This window comes from Paramormyrops kingsleyae, chromosome 17 (genome assembly GCF_048594095.1).
Source record: "Paramormyrops kingsleyae isolate MSU_618 chromosome 17, PKINGS_0.4, whole genome shotgun sequence".
Taxonomy (NCBI): Eukaryota; Metazoa; Chordata; class Actinopteri; order Osteoglossiformes; family Mormyridae; genus Paramormyrops; species Paramormyrops kingsleyae.
In genome coordinates this window covers 9,532,139-9,550,961 of record NC_132813.1, presented here as the reverse complement: position 1 = coordinate 9,550,961, position 18,823 = coordinate 9,532,139, and the positions used below count along the sequence as shown (strand labels likewise).

Sequence of the window (18,823 nt, the reverse complement as noted above, 5' to 3'; positions counted from 1 at the left end):
GAGAGGCTCAGCAAAGACAGACTGTTTCCAGTGTTTTCGTTTATCCAGGAGACACCTGAAAGCTGGCTAATACACAGGTCGGTAGGTCAGCCAGTTAAGGCCAGTTTGGCTCTGAAGGCAGACTGAGCTCACGCTCCTGATGATAACTGGCATTATGCCGCCATGGGGGGAGGGATCCTCAGCCGCCTAGTGCCCCCTACAGGCCAGATGGGTTCATTAAGGCTGATGCCTGGCAGCGGTGAGACATTATCCTCATATAATTATAGGTAGACTGCATGAGAAAGGTAACAAAGTAACAAAGGAGCAGGCGGAGCTCCTCCTGGGGTGTGGCTGGGGGCGGGGGTGCTAGCCTTCCTCAATAAAATGAAGGAACAAGCATCTCTGATTCTGAAACGTGTTCCATACGCTGACTGGACCAGATTGTGTTGCTCAGTATATATTTATGGTACTTTGTCAATACAACTGAACAAAACCGCACTGAGCATTATTCTTGGAAACAGTGAAAAATCAAGCACTCAGAACCGTAATGGAAAGCTATACTCCCTTCAATTACAAGGGGGCGCCGGAGCACCATGGACGCCGTCGTGCGTCGGCCGTCCTGCGACTACATGGAGCCGTCTGGCAGGGAGAATGGTCCACTGCTTGCTGCCTCCACAGCGAGATTTAGAATAGGCTGACTGGACACATATGCAAATACGAACATGGAACAATGCAGCCTGTCACTATCAGCTGCTATTTAACTTGGCTTCCAGGAGATACTGACAGTAAAATAGACACTTTATAAAAAAAAAAGAAAAAAAAAACCATCCAGTCACAGTCAGTCCTTTTCGCCTGCACCATGAATTCACCTAATGATCATTTAGTATGGCTTCATAATACTAATATCAGCTTTATCCGGGGGGGGCGGAGCCATGGATATGGGCTGAGCCACAAAGCTGGGCAGCTGTGGCTGAAAACATTCTGACGATAAAAATGGAACGAGCGCTGGCAGGCAAACCTGTTTTAAAAACCGTGATGGACAGACCCATAAATAAGTAGAGGAGATATGTGACGGGCAGACGGGCTCGTTAAGGACAGGGTGTGACCAAAAGAGCACAGATACACTGAAGCATGGCGGAGTGTGCTGGCAAGGGTCATCGCGGCCAGGGCGGCACCGAGGCACGCAGACGGACGGCCAGACGGACGCGCCAGCTTGCCGACAGACACGCTGGCCGGTGGGTCAGCACACGTGCAAGTAAAAAGCGGGCAGAACCGTGACGCAGCTCTCATTGGGCGAGCCTCGGCCCTGCGTGAGATGAGGGGGGGGTACCTCGAATGGAGCTGCCCCCGTTGTCTCCTGGGACCCAGGCTAAGGTGATGGAGGAGGTGGAGGTCGTGGACACAGTCAGGCGGGGCTGGTCAGGGGGCACTGCATTGTGGAAAAGGGGGGCAGACAAAGTATCACTAAATCGGATCACATCCTCATAGAACTGTCAAGGGCGTAACTGCTGACAGAATAAAGAGACAAGAAAGATAAAACACTGAGAAGATATTCACATGCAATGAGCCCAAACGAGATACTTTTGAGAAACAACTCCTGAGATGTATTTACAACCCAGCTGGGATTATTTATAGGGAAGTGTGACATATGCATTTTGAGATTAAGACTGAGACTAAAATGGGCAGAATGTTAAAGCACATCCATAAAGAGGTAGAGTCCAGATACTCAGAATCGAGCCTCACTTTTGTTACCTTGTACAAGTAGGTTGATGATGATGGTGTCGAACCCGAGGGTGTTGGTGGCCGTGCAGGTGTAGTATCCAGAATCCTCAGCCTTCACCGAGCGCAGCACCAGCGTGCCATTGGCCAGGATGAGGCGGTGGCCGTCCAGCGTCACTGGGATTGCGGAGTCCTCGCTGGGACCGAGCACGTGGACGGTGAAGGGAGGGGAGAAAAACAACAAAGTGTCAGAAGGACCCCGCAAAATGTCAAAGCGAGATGGGGGAGGGAGGGAGAGAGAGAGCGCAATGAGTCAGACACAGCAAAAACCAGCTTTTCCGCCATGGGGCGTTTATAACAGATACTGTGTGTGAAATCATGGAACAGATCTGAGACGGAGAGAAAAAGATTAAATCCTTTGACAGGTTTCTGGGCCTGCAAGCAGATTAACTGCAGATGACTTTGCTGGATATTTTTCAGCAATGTCACAATCATTATCTTCAAGATATGGTCAGTCTTTATGTTGTCACTGAACAAGGTACTTGTTGAATTGTGCAGCTATGTAACGGCTGGGGATCCCCCTACCTGTCCTTAGTCCACTTGATGGTGGGGCTGGGCTCGCCCACAGAGCTGCAAGGCAGACGTACCTCCTTCATCCAAGGCGTGGTCACCGTGCCCCCAAAGGACAGGATCTTGGCCGGCGCTGCGCACAGAAAGACAGGGAAAGGACTCTGTCATTAAAGCAGCCGGCTGAATCTGCAGGCTCCTACCACGACTTCATCTGGAAATTTCTACGGGCGTCAGCATCCCAGCTCACTGCTAAGCGAATGGGCTGGTGCTATCGAAACCACTTCCTGCCCAAAAAGATAAGTGACAGAATTTGGAACCACCCCCTCCCTGCACTTCAAAACAGGCCCTAACGCAGAATAACAGCGGAAACAGGTGGTGATGAACGGGCGACCAATGTTAGCTAATGGCTCTGGGAACAGAGCTAATATTGTTATTCTAATGAAGCCTTTTCTGCGACCGCGAGTCGAACACAGAAGCAGAAACACACGAAGACACACACACAATAATGCTGCCCTCCCATTCACTATCTGTCTCCGTCTGGCACACACAAACACACTTGACATCTTAATGCCTGCCCTCTTCTGCTGGCTGAATAACGTATTGAGTGGGGCAGCCCAGAGAAGAGACTCCTTTACAGCTTATTATTAGCTGGGAGACGCAGGGAGTCGGGGGAATCAGATATACAGGACTTCCATCCTCTTTTTCTCTTTTTGTGCTTTCCCCCTCTTTTCCCCTTTGGTATAATCCACTAGCTATCAATTAAACCCTTTTCATCTGCTCCCCCTCTCTGGATAAGTCATCGCTCCCCTTTGCTGTCCCCCCCTTTCTTCCAGGCCAGTTAATTTAGTGGCCCTTGGTCCTCAGCACATAATTAACAACAGTATTTCCTATAAGAGAGCTGGCTGTTATTCAATGCTGGGTGGACCTGAAATAAAAAGTGGGAGAGAGAGAGAGAGAGAGAGTGAAAGAGAGAAGGTAGAAGGAGAGATGCAGTGAGGGGAGGGAGGGTTAGACAGGTGGGGGAACAACCAGAAAAGGACAGTGAAGAAAAAGAAAGCAAGGATACAATAAAATATCAAGCGGGGAGTCCAGAACCCACGGTCCCGCCGACCCCCCAGCACCGCCTCTCCGGAGGACTCACCCTTCCCAGCAGGCTCCACGGTGACCTTCTCGCTGATGTTGCCCCGACCGGCGGTGGTGACGGCGGCGGCCCATATGAGGTACTGCTGCCCGCGGGTCAGGTGTGTGATGCGGTAGAACAGCAGCTCTGGGTTGGCTTCATACTCGCTGGGTGCCTGTGGGTCAGGAGCCCCTATAAAGTTACTCGGCATCCCGTGACGACATCATTCATTGGCCAGTCATAGTTTTCTACCATTGGTCAAACTTGCGTATTCTACCCCATATAAGAGCAATAGACAAAAGGGAAGATCATTTCGGCAGGAAAAATCAGTGGTGGGTCATTATGCCGTTAGTTCATCACAGGCCTGGAGTCAGTCTGGTGATGCAAATCATGATTAGGATTGTAAGATGACCAATGATCAGGTGTGAAGGATGCGCATCTGAAAAGGGCAACAGGGGAGCAACCAGGAGATTTTAATGCTTAGAGGAAGCAGGAAAAACTCTCTGGCTCCATGCATTTCCCCGCGTTACACTGCAGGGGGAATCCCGCAGTGGAGTTCTACTTCACTGCAGGGCACACACACCCAATCACAATCACACACTGCGGGCAAAACAGTGACATCTAACTGCATGTCTCTGTGCTGTGGGAGGTAACCCGTGCAGCGCAGGGGGGAACACGCGAGCTTCACACAGGCGGACTGGGAGTGGGACGTGAATCCCCCAGCGCTGCAGGTGTGAGGCAACAGTGCTCCCCAATGAGCCGTCGCGCATCTCTAACGTGGGAATCAGCTGAGGAGGGCCAGCGGTCAGGCAGGCATGGGGGTGGGGTGGGGGGTGGGGGTGGAAGGGCTCTGCACAGGCCTCCTCCATGATTGCAGCCTCTTTAACCCTGCCGCACGCCTGCTGTCCAAACGCATCCTCGTCACGCCATCCCCGCTGCCCCAGGTCATCCTGTTGACTCTCCTTTCTTCAATTACTGGAGATCCGCCTCTCTACTGCCATGTCTACCCCCCCCCCCCCCCCGCCACTCACCCCCCTCAACATCTGAGGTGCCTTGGGCCGCTGGCCTTGTCATACCACTGCTCATCTGTGCTGCTTTCTTCACTTGGGTCATAGAGCCATGCTCGTGGGCGCAGCGCTCGCCGTCACGCGACAGCACGAGGAGCTATCTCTCATACACACGTGCACACTCGCAGGGACACACACGCACAGACCTGGTGCAACCACAAACCATGCCAGACGCCCAGACACACGGACGCACGTGTGTGAGTACACGGCGACATGGGAAGTCACGCACGCAGACTTTACTCGCCGTGACTCATGGACGTGGGAGTGTGAAGTTCACATATGTAGACAGACACTGGCGAACTAGCGGAACGGCCCGGAAACCCAAACGGGAGGCACCACTGCAGGTTACCCTGTGTCACACAGGCAGGGACTGTGCTGCTCTTCTGCAGGGTCACTGGGGAGGGACCTGGCCAGTGGCTGTGCTCCCTCCCCGATCTTGCCTTATCGGCCCGGTTTGCCTGCGTCCTGCCCAATCAGCTTCTCTTCCCAACACCTTTGCTGTATTCAGCTTCTGCCACTGCTCTGCATCCTATGCCTGTATCATACTACTCACTTGGTGCCTGAGAACACGGGGGGGGTGGTGGGGGAGGAGGTCTGGGGGATTGGTGAAGGCTGGGGGGGCAGGGTGGGTGGTGGTGGTGTAACGGATATTAAAATATTCCTCCGGCGCAGAGATAGTGGTGATCCGGGGAGCGATAGAGGGAGATAATGAAAAGAGGAACAAAAGCACCCCCCCTCTGTGAGTCGGACCCCCCCACCCTCCTCTCACACCCTCCCTTCTCCTTGCTCTCATTTACATGGTAATCATCCCTCTGCTTGGAGGCTGCACCAGCCATGAAGAGAGCAAGTGATTTGTGAATGAGGGAAGGAGAGGAGGAGAGAGGAAACGAGTGTATGTAGACACTGGAACATTAATTCAGAGTGAACATACATCTTTTATTAATAGAATCGTGTGTACCTGTGAGCCGCTCGTATTTTAATTCATCGTCCTGATGCAATGGCAGATAGCCATGTTTGTGTGTGCAGCCGAGCGAGTATTATTGTGTATGGTCATGGTTTCATCAACAGACGTGTATGCATGTCTGCGTGTGCGTGCGTGTGCGTGCGTGCACTTGAGCTGGGGCAAATTCAATCCTAATAGCGTGTCATTTGGTCAACATACGCGACTACGCTTTTTTGGGAGGCAGCAAATGTGCACTCCAGCCGCTGTGTGTGCGAGTGCGTGTGCGAAAATGTGTGTGTGTGAAAATGAGCCGCTGCTGCTGCAGTGTGTGCTTGTGAGCCTGCTCTCTCTCTCTCTCTCTCTCGCCCGCATTTGCATATCTGTGTCTCATCACGTTGCCAGGACAACCTCATCTGTTCATCAGGGAGGGCAGGAAACAAGCTGACAGCACACACAGATACACTCAAGCTGGTATGTTAACTCACTTGCTCACACACACACACACACACACAGAAACATGGACGCAGATGCGCACTGGGAGACTCCATCATTTAAACACAGAGATTCACATGCAACATTTGCTTGCGGTTTCTACCATATATTTAATTGAAGCCATATGCATTCAGATACATCAAATAAAAACTGAGGGGCCCCTTCACACACACATACACACACGCACACACACACTCACACGCACGCACGCACACACACATATACAAACATGCATTTAAAGCTACTGCCTAATACATATAAATACACACATTCAAACTATTTATTCTAATCCCAAGATCTTTAAATCTCTCATTTACTGTCCTGTATCTCCCCAATTCAAAACTATGCTCTCCTTATCCCCCTTTTTGCATCACTTACAGGTTGCCCAGACCCAGGGCTGGAGCAGTAGATGGTGTACTTGCGGATGATACCATTAGGCTTCAGAGGGGGCAGCCAGGACACCACAACACTGGAGGCAGAGGATGGGACAGCCTTGATTCCTGCAGGTGGACCTGGGTCTGGAAAATACAGAGGAAAAAAAATATGGGGAGGTGTTACGTTTGGGACTCTAGTTTCACAGCAGAGTGAATAGCAATATGAACACCACACCACAAGTGCTAATGCAGCGTTAGAGGCTTTTTAATGTGTATGTTTACACGTATTTTGGGTGTGTTTGTGTGGTGCATAAAATACAGCACAAACAATTTGATCGTACTGGGACAACCTGTGCATGCCAGATTTATGCACTCCAGTGGGCGTGGGAGAGTATTAATAAGTGGACATGCCTGACTGTGTATAGATTTTGGTTTCACTGTGTGGGTACTTTCTAATGAAACTGTAAAAATTGTAAAAAGACTAAGTTCTGCAATACAGATATTACACGCTATTAGAGACAAAACAAAAGACACCATTTTTTAACTTGCTTTTGCTTTATTAAGAAGCTGAAAGTGCCAGAACATATTTTATCTCAACTTTTTGGAAATTTATTAGGAAATTTATTAACTGCAGTGGACCGAGAGTCAGTAGTAAACTGAGAGTGTGTTTGTGTGTGTGTGCACGTGCACATGTGCGTGTGTTTCTCTGTGTGACCGACAGTGTAATAGTGAGCATTTGTGAGTCACGGAGCATGTTAAAATGAGCAGATTTGCTGCTTTGGCCTTTATCTTAAGAAGATCTGCAGGGTGAGTCTCAGCCAGACGAGGCAGAGCGGCCCGCGGAGGTTGGGGGTGATGACATATGTTTAGGCAGACACCAATTTCAGCACTTCTTACTTGCTGGAGTCTGCGCTCCCTTGAACAGCCTGGATCCCCCCACAAGTCCCACTGTGCCGCTGACACACACGTCTCTCCTCTTCCTCCCTCACCAACATCTATCAGTATTTGTACGACTTTCACTGCAGGACTATTACTATATGTAGCTAAAATATAAATGTAAAAATACTACATAAGACATTGTATTTATCATCGTGACACTACTGGCCCGGGGACTATAATAGAATTATAACATTTGAAATAAAAAACACTAATCTGTTGAATTAAGAACTAACTGACAAAATAGTAGAAACCAACATAAAGTCTCTTAATAAGGCACTAGGTGACCTCAAGCCACCAGAACAGTTTATTATAGGGCATTTCAAGTCTGGCCCTCAATTCCAAATCCAGGCTTTGTTTTCAGTTCTCCTACTGTAGGTAGATAGTTTAATAATTGCTGATTCTGATTAGCCACAGAGGTTACCTGGCGGACAGGAAAAGGAAGGCTGGAAAATCAGCAGTGCTCGGACCTGGAGGACTGCGATTTGAATATCCCTGGTTTATTAGGTCCAATATGACACTGATGCACCGAAACACGCAGTAATCCTCCCACTGTGAAGTTCTTGATCAATGGTTGCACGCACTTTTGTCCACAGTTGCCCATAGTTGCTACTAGACTTCCTAGCCACCATCACCTTGGCCGGCATCCATCGTTAAAAATCAGAAGGTTGAACGGTCATTGCCACTGGAGCTGTTGCCAAACACGTCCCCAACAAAAACCTCTCGTTGAGAGTAACTCAGGCACCTTCTTTTAGCTACAGCAGGAAAAATGGGCCTCCTCAGAATTTTTATACATTGACCCAAAGCCCTGGATGTTGGCGTAATTAACTCCACACCTACATGGAATTTCCTGCTTCCGATATTCTATGTACCCAGTGTTTAATCAGATATTTTGGCAATTATTTTGGCAACCAGAAAACGCTATTTTATATTACGCTACTACTGCAGCAGCATCACTCTACAGCTTCCCAGGAAAAAAATAATCTTCTGAATGAAAGGCCCCTGTCTCAAGCTGAAGTAAGTGATCGATACCTGGCTGTAATTCCGCATTGAGGACTCACTTATTATCAATGAGCTCTGACAAACTCTCACATCCATATAGCCGAGCTGAGTCAATTGGGAAGGCGTGACGGAGCTGCACTGCTTGCTGGCCTGACTCTTCACAGACACGTGCTGCCTGTCTTGAGAGAGCGAGCTGATTCACTGTGACCCCTTGCCCCCAGAGAAAGGGCTGAGTCCCTGGGGGGGGACCCAAGGAGGTTAGACAGGCCTCCTACAGCCCACTCTCATTGTCCCTATCATCATTATCATCATCGCTGAGATAACGCTGCGCGCAAAGATGCTCAGTCCAGGGGTGACGACAAGTGCTGAGGATGGTGGAAGAGGGAGAGGGAAGGATTAAGAGAAGAAAACATCGTCATTATGTGCTTTAGTCTCAGCACAGGGAAATCTCCCCCAGGGCATCACCTGCCTCCAAATGAGGGTCAAGATGCATCTGATCTAACCGTGCAGAAACAACCCCCCCCCCCCCCACGCTGACTTCTCCAGAACCAGGCTTTGGGATCTGGGGCCCCTCATTACTGGGTTTTAAAGTCTTAACAAACGGCACAATAATAGTCCCACACTGCATTTTATTCTGATATGTTGGTTGAGCATTGCATTTTACACCAATATTCCTGTAAGTTTACTGTATTATAATACTCGCATAACTAGTCCAACCAGAGGATGCAGGGAGTTGGACTTCTGTGCTGAGATCTTCGTTGGTAGGTGGAGTCAGGGCTCTGTTTTAGCTATGAGCTGCTTGACACACACAGTCAAGCAGTGTGTGTGTGTGAGTGTGTGTGTGTGACTGTGTGTGTGTGAGTGCACATGCAAACCCTGGAGCAGGATGCCGAGAACAACGAGTAAGAGGAGTGAGAGAGAGACGGAGACTGAAGGGGTGTTTGAACAATTCAATTCCAATCATCACTCCATATGCTGGTGAGAGGCCCAGGGGAAGGTAGAGAGAGAGAGGGAAAGTGAGATTTGATCTGGGTGGGCTTGGAGCAGAGAGAGGGCAGGCTGCCTGCAGACACGCTGGAGCAGGGAGAGGGCAGGCCACCGCCAGACACGCTGGAGCAGGGAGAGGGCAGGCCACCGCCGGACACGCTGGAGCAGGGAGAGGGCAGGCCACCGCCAGACACGCTGACATCTCGCATCACTGGCAGGGTGACACTCAGCCTGTCCGACATGGGCAGGACTGAAACAGCTCCACTCTACATCGCTCTCCAGTGCCTCCCTCTCCCTTCTCTTCCTCCTTCGCCCCGCTTGGCCCCCAGTGCCCTTGCTGTGCTTTTCACATTCACCTCTCTCTTTCATGCAGCCCACTCCCTCGCTTTTTCCAGTTAATGCTTACTTGCCTTTTTTTTCTAACTTTCATCACAGTTTTGCTCATCACCATTCTTCCTCCCTAACATTCTGTATTCCTCTGTGATTAATTGCCTAACAGTCTGCTTACACCTCTCTTGTTGCTCTGTCCCTCATTTCCCATACAGCTGTCCTCAGGCCGTCCCTCCTTTCCCACTCCTCCACCCGCTCCCTTGTTTCCTTGAGCCTTTCAACACCCTATCGCTCTCACCAAAGTCCCAGCTGCACTCCTCCTCCACACGTACACACACACTCCCCTAAGCACGCAGAGCACAGATAGAGCTGTAATCCTAACCCGAAACGTGTAAGCACAAAATTAATTCTTTCTAATCCATGAAGAATTAATCCCTCTTCTTGTGTGATGTGCTAAGCTTGGAAAGAGCCTCCCCCCACACTTATGTCCATACCCCTCCCCCCACCACGGTGCCCAAGCTTCTTAATTGTCATTAACACTGGTAATGGCACATCAGTCCACAAATAAGCTTTAATCACATGACAAGCCCATGGTACCACTACTCCCCCCCCACACACCCCCCCAGCTATCGAGGCCCTCGAGTACAGATGGCCTGCCCTGCTCACCACATCCCAGAGTCTAGCCGTGGGGTGAACACTGAAGGACTAAGAGTGTGCAGAGAGCAAGACGCAGAAAAATGGGTTAATCCATAGTTATTAGAGAGAAATGGGGAACTAACATTGTGTGCAGTGTGTGGTACAGAGAGGTGAATAATGTGCAGTGAATGTGTGGTACAGAGAGGTGAATAATGTGCAGTGAATGTGTGGTACAGAGAGGTGAATAATGTGCAGTGAATGTGTGGTACAGAGAGGTGAATAATGTGCAGTTAATGTGTGGTACAGAGAGGTTAATAATGTGCAGTGAATGTGTGGTACAGAGAGGTGAATAATGTGCAGTTAATGTGTGGTACAGAGAGCTTAATAATGTGCAGTGAATGTGTGGTACAGAGAGGTGAATAATGTGCAGTTAATGTGTGGTACAGAGAGGTTAATAATGTTCAGTTAATGTGTGGTACAGAGAGGTGAATAATGTGCAGTGAGTGTGTGGTACAGAGAGGTGAATAATCTGCAGTGAGTATGGTACACTTAGGTGAATAATATGCAGTGTGTGGTACACTTAGGTGAATAATATACAGAAAGTGTGTAATACAGAGAGGTGAATGTTGTGCAGTGAGTGTGTGGTACAGAGAGGTGAATAATGTGCAGTGCGTGTATGTGGCACAGAGAGGTGAATGATGTGCAGTGAGCGTATGGTCCAGAAAAGTGAATAATATATAGTGAATCTATATGTATATGTTGAAAAACAAACAACTAATCAATTCATATCTGTTTGAGGTTCATGCACAGATGTGCACTCTTATAACATAAATTAAATAAAATTTAAAAAATTCTAATTTTGAAAGAATAAAAGTTCTAGATATTCTAAAAATGATCATTTTACATTGATAAATAAAGCAAGTGTTTAAATGCGGAATTGAGTGTGCATAGAGTGGAAGGCCTAATAGGTGGTTTTATCCATAGTTATTAGGGAATAAAAATAAACAATGTGTGCAGTGTGTGTTATAGAGTGGTAAGTAATGTGCAGTGTGTCTGTGGTATATTGAGGTGAATAATGTGCAGTGAGTGTGTGATACAGAGACGAATAATGTGCAGTGTGTATTTGATACAGAGAGGTGAAAAATGTGCAGTGTGTATGTGGTACAGTGAGGTGAATTATGCGCAATGAATTAATTCAAAGGTCTACGGTCATGCACCAATATGCAATCTTTATAACAAATTACATCATTCATAAAACAAAAATTTCTAATTTCCACATGACTCTTTATCATGCATTAATGTATAAAACTGCATGTAACATAATGTGTAATCAGCTACTGCATTCAAATAGCAAATAGGAAGTACTGACCAAAAGAAAGCACAGGTAAACAAGGACTGTATACTGCACTAGTTTATATATAGCTTATACTCCTAATGGACGATGCACCTGCAGTGATGCAGTTTCAATCTGTATCTCAGAGATTCCCAACCAGCCCATAAAACCCTCTTGTGTTACTGAAATTTTGGCCAAATCTCGCAGCAGTATACATATGGGGAGTAGACAGGTGTGAGCATCTCAAACACAATGATTTAGCCTGTCACTTTAATTCAAAATCATATCATAGATAAATGATCTGTTAATAGATCAGCAGCTCTAGATATATCCCTTCATAAACTTGAAAATGAAAATGCATAAATCGAAATTGAACTCACCTATGAACAAAATAATAAAACTGTTAACAAATCTGATAAATTTTAACAAAACAAGACATTACTGCTGGCTAGATAGCACAGGATATATTTAGTAACTGTTGCTGTGGACACATTAAAAAGGAACTTGATTGGTCACTGCCCCTAGCAGTTTTTGTGGAAGCACTGTCATTCGCTACCACTAGGGCATCTGTGCTGTAGCTGTGTGCTGCACACTGGTAATGTTTCTCGATTAATTCCGGAAGCCATCTGCCATAATCTGATTGGCTGTTGAAAAATACGCATACCCTGCATACCCAGAGCGGCTGCCAGTGCCTGCCCAGCATACCAGTTACCAGTTGTGAGCACAGAGAGGTGAAGATCGTGCATTGATTAGCAAGAAAAAAAAATCAAGCAGCGGCTAGCGAAGATATACCAAAATTTGGAAATGTTCCGGTCTGATTAAATAATGAGAAGTTGATACGCAGTGGGTAGTGTAATCTGCCTGTGTGATGGTCTCTAGCCAATATTCAATCCCTTCAGCTAAACTGGTTCCCTGTTCACAACCAAAACCTTTCATCATCCTGTGTATCCAGCTGCTGTCAAAAAGCTTTCCACACGAGTGTTTCATTTGTGCAAAAAAATGAAAAATAAGCTTTGATGATTAATGTGACATAGTAGGCTTGCTAAAGGATGTTAATTATAGAACTGTGATGGAACCTGTGGCCACATAGGGGGTCAACAGCTTGTTCAGGGGACTGGAAGTACATTTGGAATAAAATTATAAATTAAGAAAGATTTAAGTCTACATCAGACTATGTCAGGCCCGAGAATAAGGAGTAGCAATGAGCTGCTTTCATTGTTAATAAATGTTGAGATAGTTTTAGATAGATGACATGCTGGTGCAGAAAGCGCCGAGGTGAATAGTGAGAATAGTGAGAATACTCACGGTCCTCCCGGGTCTGGATGTAGAGCACGTTGCTGCGCACCCCGTCCCCGGCCTGCGTGTAGGCCAGCACCTGCACGCTGTAGTTGGTGAACTTCTCCAGGCCCCTCAGCTCCACCTGCTCCCGCGTCGTGGTGATGTTCTGCATCTCTCCCCATTCTGAGGGGGAAAGGAAGGCAAGGAGAGTGAAAGCAGGTAAGACGGATGCAGAGTGGAAGAAGGGATGATAAAGACAGATTATTTATAGGGCAAAGGAATGACATTATGTCAGTCTGAGTTAATGATTCTATGAGGATTTATAACTAGAATTATAAATAAAGCACGGTACAGAGAAATATTCACAATACATAGATTAGATGGAGATGAACTGGTGCAATACGATCATACAAAAAGGCTCCATTTCCCTACAATAAATAAGCATCAGGCACATACATTTCATGGACTGTCAGAGCATTTTCATGCAATTGAAGACACAAGAGTTTACACATTAGATACTCAACAGCACTTAAAGTTGCATAAGGATTGCCATTCAAGTCTAGCACTTTACATAAACTGCAACTATCCACTAATACACACCAGCACATTCATAAGAACAGCTGACACATACACAGCAATAAGAAATGACAATACAGTTCATCAGAACTCAACACGAACAGCTAGACTCTGACCAACAACACTCCAGGTAAATACATGCTTACACACACAAACATGTCTCTGGGGGCGTGGGATCCTTTGGGGAGTGTAATAAAAGCTGAGATCTGGGGAGCCTTTAGGATTGAGGGAGACATTTAGAACGGCTGCAGTCATAATTAGTCAGAGCTGCCCCCCCCCTCGCAGCACCCACCTCCATCAGGGAAGATGGACCAGAACACCACGCGGTAGCCCTTCAGCACCCCGTTCAAGGTCATCCGTGGGGGTTCCGACCATGTGATGACCGCCTCGTCTGAGGTGACGGTGACCGCACGCACATTCTGGGGGGGTTGGCTGGGCACTGGGGGGAGGACGAGAGGGATGAAGAAGAATGAGAAAAAGAGAGAGAGAGAGAGAGAGAGAGAGAGGTTAACTAATTAACACAGTGTCAGTACAGTGTATACTGATTGGGCTACGTCAAAATAAAAGTCTCTCTAACAGTAAAGGGTAAAACGTACACAGGCACCATGAAATCCTTACAGACACATCTTGGGGTTTCTATGATAAACTGCCACAACCAGACAAAATAATAAGAGATATGGAATAGTTTTAAATGAATGCAGAATCAATGGTCTCAAGCCGTTACATGGTGAACAGAAATGCTATTTTTTCCCCAAGTTTCATCCCTAATGCTTCCTTTACCACCCCGCTGCCCCTGAATTCGCTACATCTGCCTTGTAACAAATGTGCTCCTTGTTGCTTCCGTCGACTTTACAGTATCATTATTGCGGCTTATTTTTTCATCCGCTTGATATTCTGCTATTATTCTGTCACGTCACGCTGCCCGCTTTTCCCGGAGTTTCGCGGCCTCGCGTTGTAATGAGAGGTTAATTACACAGCACCCCCTTTATTCCCGACGCGAATAATCATGCACGTATCGCGTTTTTTTTAACGTTTTTCTATGCCCGAGTTATATGGTTAGGATTTCACGATCAATTCCCCGCTTGTTGTGCCCTCCCTGACAACACCCCCCCACCTCCACGCCAGATGCCTGCCACCAACACAAGTGTACTGTTTGCTTTGGTCTGAGAAATAAAGATGCTTTAGAGTCCGGCCTGAACCGGAGCATTTATCGGAGAAGCACCGAAAGGACGGGAAGAGAACGGGAATGAATGAAGAAGAGAGAGGCGGAGGAAGAGGCAGGAAGCTAACTGGCCACAGCCCAGTAAAGACGCAGCTGGGGTGAGGCGGAGAGGGGGGCGTAAGGAAATAATGGTGTTCAGTGAAGGGGCCCCGGGGCCCGGCTCTGCTCCGACCCCCCCTCACCCCCTCAGCGACAACCCCAGACAGCCTTCACACTAACTGCCATTTAGGAAACAACATTACTGCTCAGTCCACAATCACGGCTCATTCATTACTTTTCTACTCCTCTCGCGCATGCAGGGTGGGAGCGATAGAAGATGAGAGGAGAGGGGAGAAAGGAAAGAGAGAGAGAGAGGGAGAGAAAGAAAAAAAGAACTGAGGGCTGCCAAGCATGAGGTGGCCTATGAGAGGCAGGAAGAGACAGAGGAGAGAGGAAATGAAAGGTGGCTTTTGGAGCGGGAAGGAGGGCAGGCAGAGGGGGGAGAGAAGGGAGGGAAAAAGATGAAAAGAGGGATCCAGCAGACGACGCATTCAGCTGCGGGTAATTACACCTCCAGGAAAACAAAAAAGGAGACCCCGTAGACAAGCTAATTGTAATGGTTTTTACTACGCTTGTTATTATCATCATCATCATTATTGGCATCAATATCACGGGCTTTGTGGCGCTGGCCATGGTGGGGGGGCCTGCTGCCGGGCCGGTGCTGTCCCACCCATCTTAGCGGCGCTCGGTGCCGGGGCACTTTCAAAGGAGCCGGCGCCCCACACTCCTTCAGGCGCCATAATGAACGGAGAGGGTGGCGCGACTCTTACTGGGCCGGCTTGAATTCTGGTTTAAATTCACGGCTGCTGCGGTAAATAGCGGATAAGCGCATCTCACAACAGACAGACGGAAGAAAAGGGGAGCGCGACCGTTTCTAAGGAACGTCTGTCGACGGCATCAAATGGGCAAACAGTGATGGCGTAAGTGAGGGGATAAGGAGTGAGGCATTATGGGAGATTGTATGCGAGGAGGCGGAAGGCAGGCCCGTGAAGATCCAGAGATGCAGCCAAATGAGGAAGATGGAGGCAGAGGAGGGGGGTGGCTGGGATAGGCGGGCAGCCTCTGTTGTTTTATGGCCGTAATGGGGCCCCTTCTCCCTCCCTATCTGACAGTCTAATGAGTGTGCTAATTAAAGAGTGAGGGATGATGAGGGAGAGGCTGTTAGAAAGGGCTTCCAATTCTCCTCTCCTTTTTTTTTTTAAGCATGTCTATATTTACGTTTTGCATGTATGTGGAGTTAGAGTCAGTCGGGCAGACTGATTACAAAGAGAAGCAAACGAAAGGGAGCGAAAGAAAACATAGCTCCTCCGGAGAATATTCCAGATGTAGGGGGATTTCCGATTGCGTCGCCTCTATTGTGCTTTGTGGGCACACACATCCCTGGTCAGGATGGCTGCCAAGACTATGCAGAAAACTGCAAATAAATCCAGAGGCGATGCAGGAGGTCTTCCCTATAAGGTGTGCAAACTAATACTGGCAGCAGTTTTGCCGGTCAGCGGCCCACCTTGATATCGGTGTGAGAGCACGTCTTAGTCAGCTGACCCAGGCGCGTACACGTACGGCTGCGTGCGTCTGCTCGCCTGCCTATGCAGACGCGTGCATGTCTGTGCGTGGTGCAGGGCGGGGGTAAAGGATGGTCAGTATGCATGGCGCTTATGGCTAGACATTGAGTGAAATGTTTCGATGGACGCTCTCAGAAGCTCCTCCCACGACACCTCGGCTCGTACCGTCCTCCAGAGTGGTGGCGTTGATCTCGGAGCTGGAGGGTCCAGTCCCGGCACGGTTGAAGGCCTGGACCACCACCCCATACTGGGCGAACTTCTTCAGGTTGTCCAGGGTATAGACCTCGCTGTCGCCCGTGGCCTTCATCTCCACGATGCTGTACTGGCCGTTGCTGCCTGGGCCGTTCTCCCGGTACCCGATCTGGTAGCCCCGGATCACCCCGTTCTGCAGCTCCTTTTTTGGGGCCTACAAATGGAGAAGAATGACTGAGTCAAGAACGGAGGAGCAAAGCGCTGACGGTCGCAAAAAGGGGCGAAGATTAAGAAAAACATGATGCATGAATTATGCATACTTCAGGGGAAAAGGCAATTGAATATTCCAACAATACAAAACAATATATTTAATATCACAGTAATGTTTCAGCATTATTATTGTGAAGTGCGGAAATATGCTCATAAATATGCATGCCTGTGTGCGCATGTATATGTAGGTATGTGTGAGTATGTGTGCAGTTCTATCCAGAAAGGAACTTTAGGCACGATGAGAGCATGCAGGTTACCTTCCAGGTCACACGGATGCTCTGCGATGTCATTGGCTGCAGGGTCACATCCATTGGAGGACCATCGGGCTCTGCAGAGGAGATGGCGCGGGTCAGAATTACATGTCTGTATTTCCTACCTGCCATCCTGACCGCCATATTGACTTTTGGATGATGCTGGGCTGAGCGGCCTTAGCCCCCTGGACCACGCGCTTTCGGGACCTACGCGCTTTCGGGACCTACGCGTTTTCGGGACCTACGCGCTTTCGGGACCTACGCGCTTCCTCTGTGCTGACGGTGAGCTCCTTGCTGGCCTGGCTGCGACCAATCTTGTTGTAGGAGTACATGCGGATGCTGTAGACGGAGGCTGGATGCAGCTCCACGATGTTGGCCTGGTGGTTTGTGGGCGCGATCTTGCGGGTGGCGTGTTTCAAGTCCCAGGTGTCTGAGGGAGCGAGAAAGCAGGGGAAAGAAAACACTTCAGCGCAATTCTCTGTAGCAGCGCAGAGCAGAGCACCTTTCACTGCCTCCAGTGCCTTTAATTTTATTTCGAACACTGTGTTAAAAGTAAAATCGATGGACACTCAAAGCTTTAGTCCACCCTATAAACATTTCCATTATATCTCGTACTTTATTTTCCTCTGAGGTGCACCTCTTTGTTTGTAAAATGGTGATACGCTGAGGGCACGCATTAGTTCTTTTATCAGTACATTATCCGGGAGTACTGGAGCGGACATCAATGGACTCCCCGCATAAACTGGCACAGTTCGCAGGCCATGAACTCTCGACGACCACAAAATTGAGCAGAGCGCGACCAACTCTTTTATCAATTGAGATGTCAGGTTACTCCATCATGAGGTCGTGAAGAACATTTACAAATGGCTGGCAGAGGGGATAGGGGCAGCGGGCAGCAGAGTGCGTAACAAGCAGGGCTTCTCCTTCAGGGACACTGCTGTACAAAGACCTACATCTCTGTTTACTTTGGATACGTGTCTGATAAGAGAGTAAACTACATTACAGCTCAGTCTGAAACCCTTTTCTGTGACCAAGATGCTCTTTTATGAGGAGCCAAATGTAAGGTCATGGGCCTGAAGACACGCACCATGCCGTGGTGACTAGGAGGGGGTCTAGCAAGACACACATACCGGATTTGTTCTTGTACTCGATGTCGAAGCTGGTGATCATGCTGTTGCCGTCGAACCTCTGGGTCCAGCGGAGGTTCATGCTACGGTCCTTCACCTCCCGGACCTCCAGCTCTGGGGGGTCAGGGGGCTCTGCGGAAGGACAGAGCACTTGTGGTTAATGTTTTTGTTCATTCACCCCTTTATCTTCTGTAGTCACATTTCCAGGGTCAGGGTGAGTCTCAGGAACCATAGGGCATAGAATGGATGCCAGTTTGATATTAATGCTATAGTTTTACTTATAATAACATGTGTTTGGGAGCAGAAAGAAAAAATACTGAATGATAATAAGGATAAATAAGCAGAAATAAGAATAATAATAATAAGAAAAAGAATTAAAAACTCCATGGTTTAAATAAGACCTATAGTGTGCAACATCCTTTGTTATTTAAGAGTGACCCCAGAATAAGAGTGATGTTCTTCCTGGATACTTCCTCCTCCAGTTACTGTTAGGGAGCATGGTGAGCGGGCTGAAGGAAAGGCTACATGCCGGTGCCACTACGTGGGCTTCGGACCTTGCACGGTTAACTGGATGAGGCCTCGGCCCTCTCCGTACGAATTGATGGCGTGGCAGGAGAAGAAGACAGAGTCTCCGCGTTCGGCAGGCTTCAGCTACAGGGGAACAGGGAGGGAGAGAAGGCAGCTGTCGTTATCGTCCCGGAAGATGGTGGATCCCAGCCGCCAGGACGTCTGCGGCATCCCGCTACGTGGGACGGGAGTTCTGCTTTCTCCAGAAACTCGTCTTCAGAAGCCCCTCCCTTAAAAGAGGCTAACTGCTA

General features: G+C 48.4%; 1 protein-coding gene across 5 annotated transcripts in view; it reads right to left on the bottom strand.

Moving 5' to 3' along the window:
* dscaml1 (Down syndrome cell adhesion molecule like 1) overlaps nucleotides 1-18,823 on the bottom strand; it is a 106,147-nt gene that overhangs the window by 9,785 nt on the left and 77,539 nt on the right. For all 5 annotated transcript variants that reach the window (XM_072701099.1, XM_072701096.1, XM_072701100.1 and 2 more), the window contains 12 exons: nucleotides 18,560-18,656; nucleotides 18,009-18,137; nucleotides 17,141-17,308; nucleotides 16,885-16,955; nucleotides 16,331-16,571; nucleotides 13,635-13,781; nucleotides 12,794-12,949; nucleotides 6,269-6,408; nucleotides 3,410-3,563; nucleotides 2,284-2,401; nucleotides 1,732-1,895; nucleotides 1,310-1,408 (listed from right to left, as the gene is read on the bottom strand). In XM_072701099.1, the coding sequence (XP_072557200.1) occupies nucleotides 1,310-1,408; nucleotides 1,732-1,895; nucleotides 2,284-2,401; nucleotides 3,410-3,563; nucleotides 6,269-6,408; nucleotides 12,794-12,949; nucleotides 13,635-13,781; nucleotides 16,331-16,571; nucleotides 16,885-16,955; nucleotides 17,141-17,308; nucleotides 18,009-18,137; nucleotides 18,560-18,656 (1,684 nt within the window). The remainder of the gene's footprint in view (nucleotides 1-1,309; nucleotides 1,409-1,731; nucleotides 1,896-2,283; nucleotides 2,402-3,409; nucleotides 3,564-6,268; nucleotides 6,409-12,793; nucleotides 12,950-13,634; nucleotides 13,782-16,330; nucleotides 16,572-16,884; nucleotides 16,956-17,140; nucleotides 17,309-18,008; nucleotides 18,138-18,559; nucleotides 18,657-18,823) is intronic.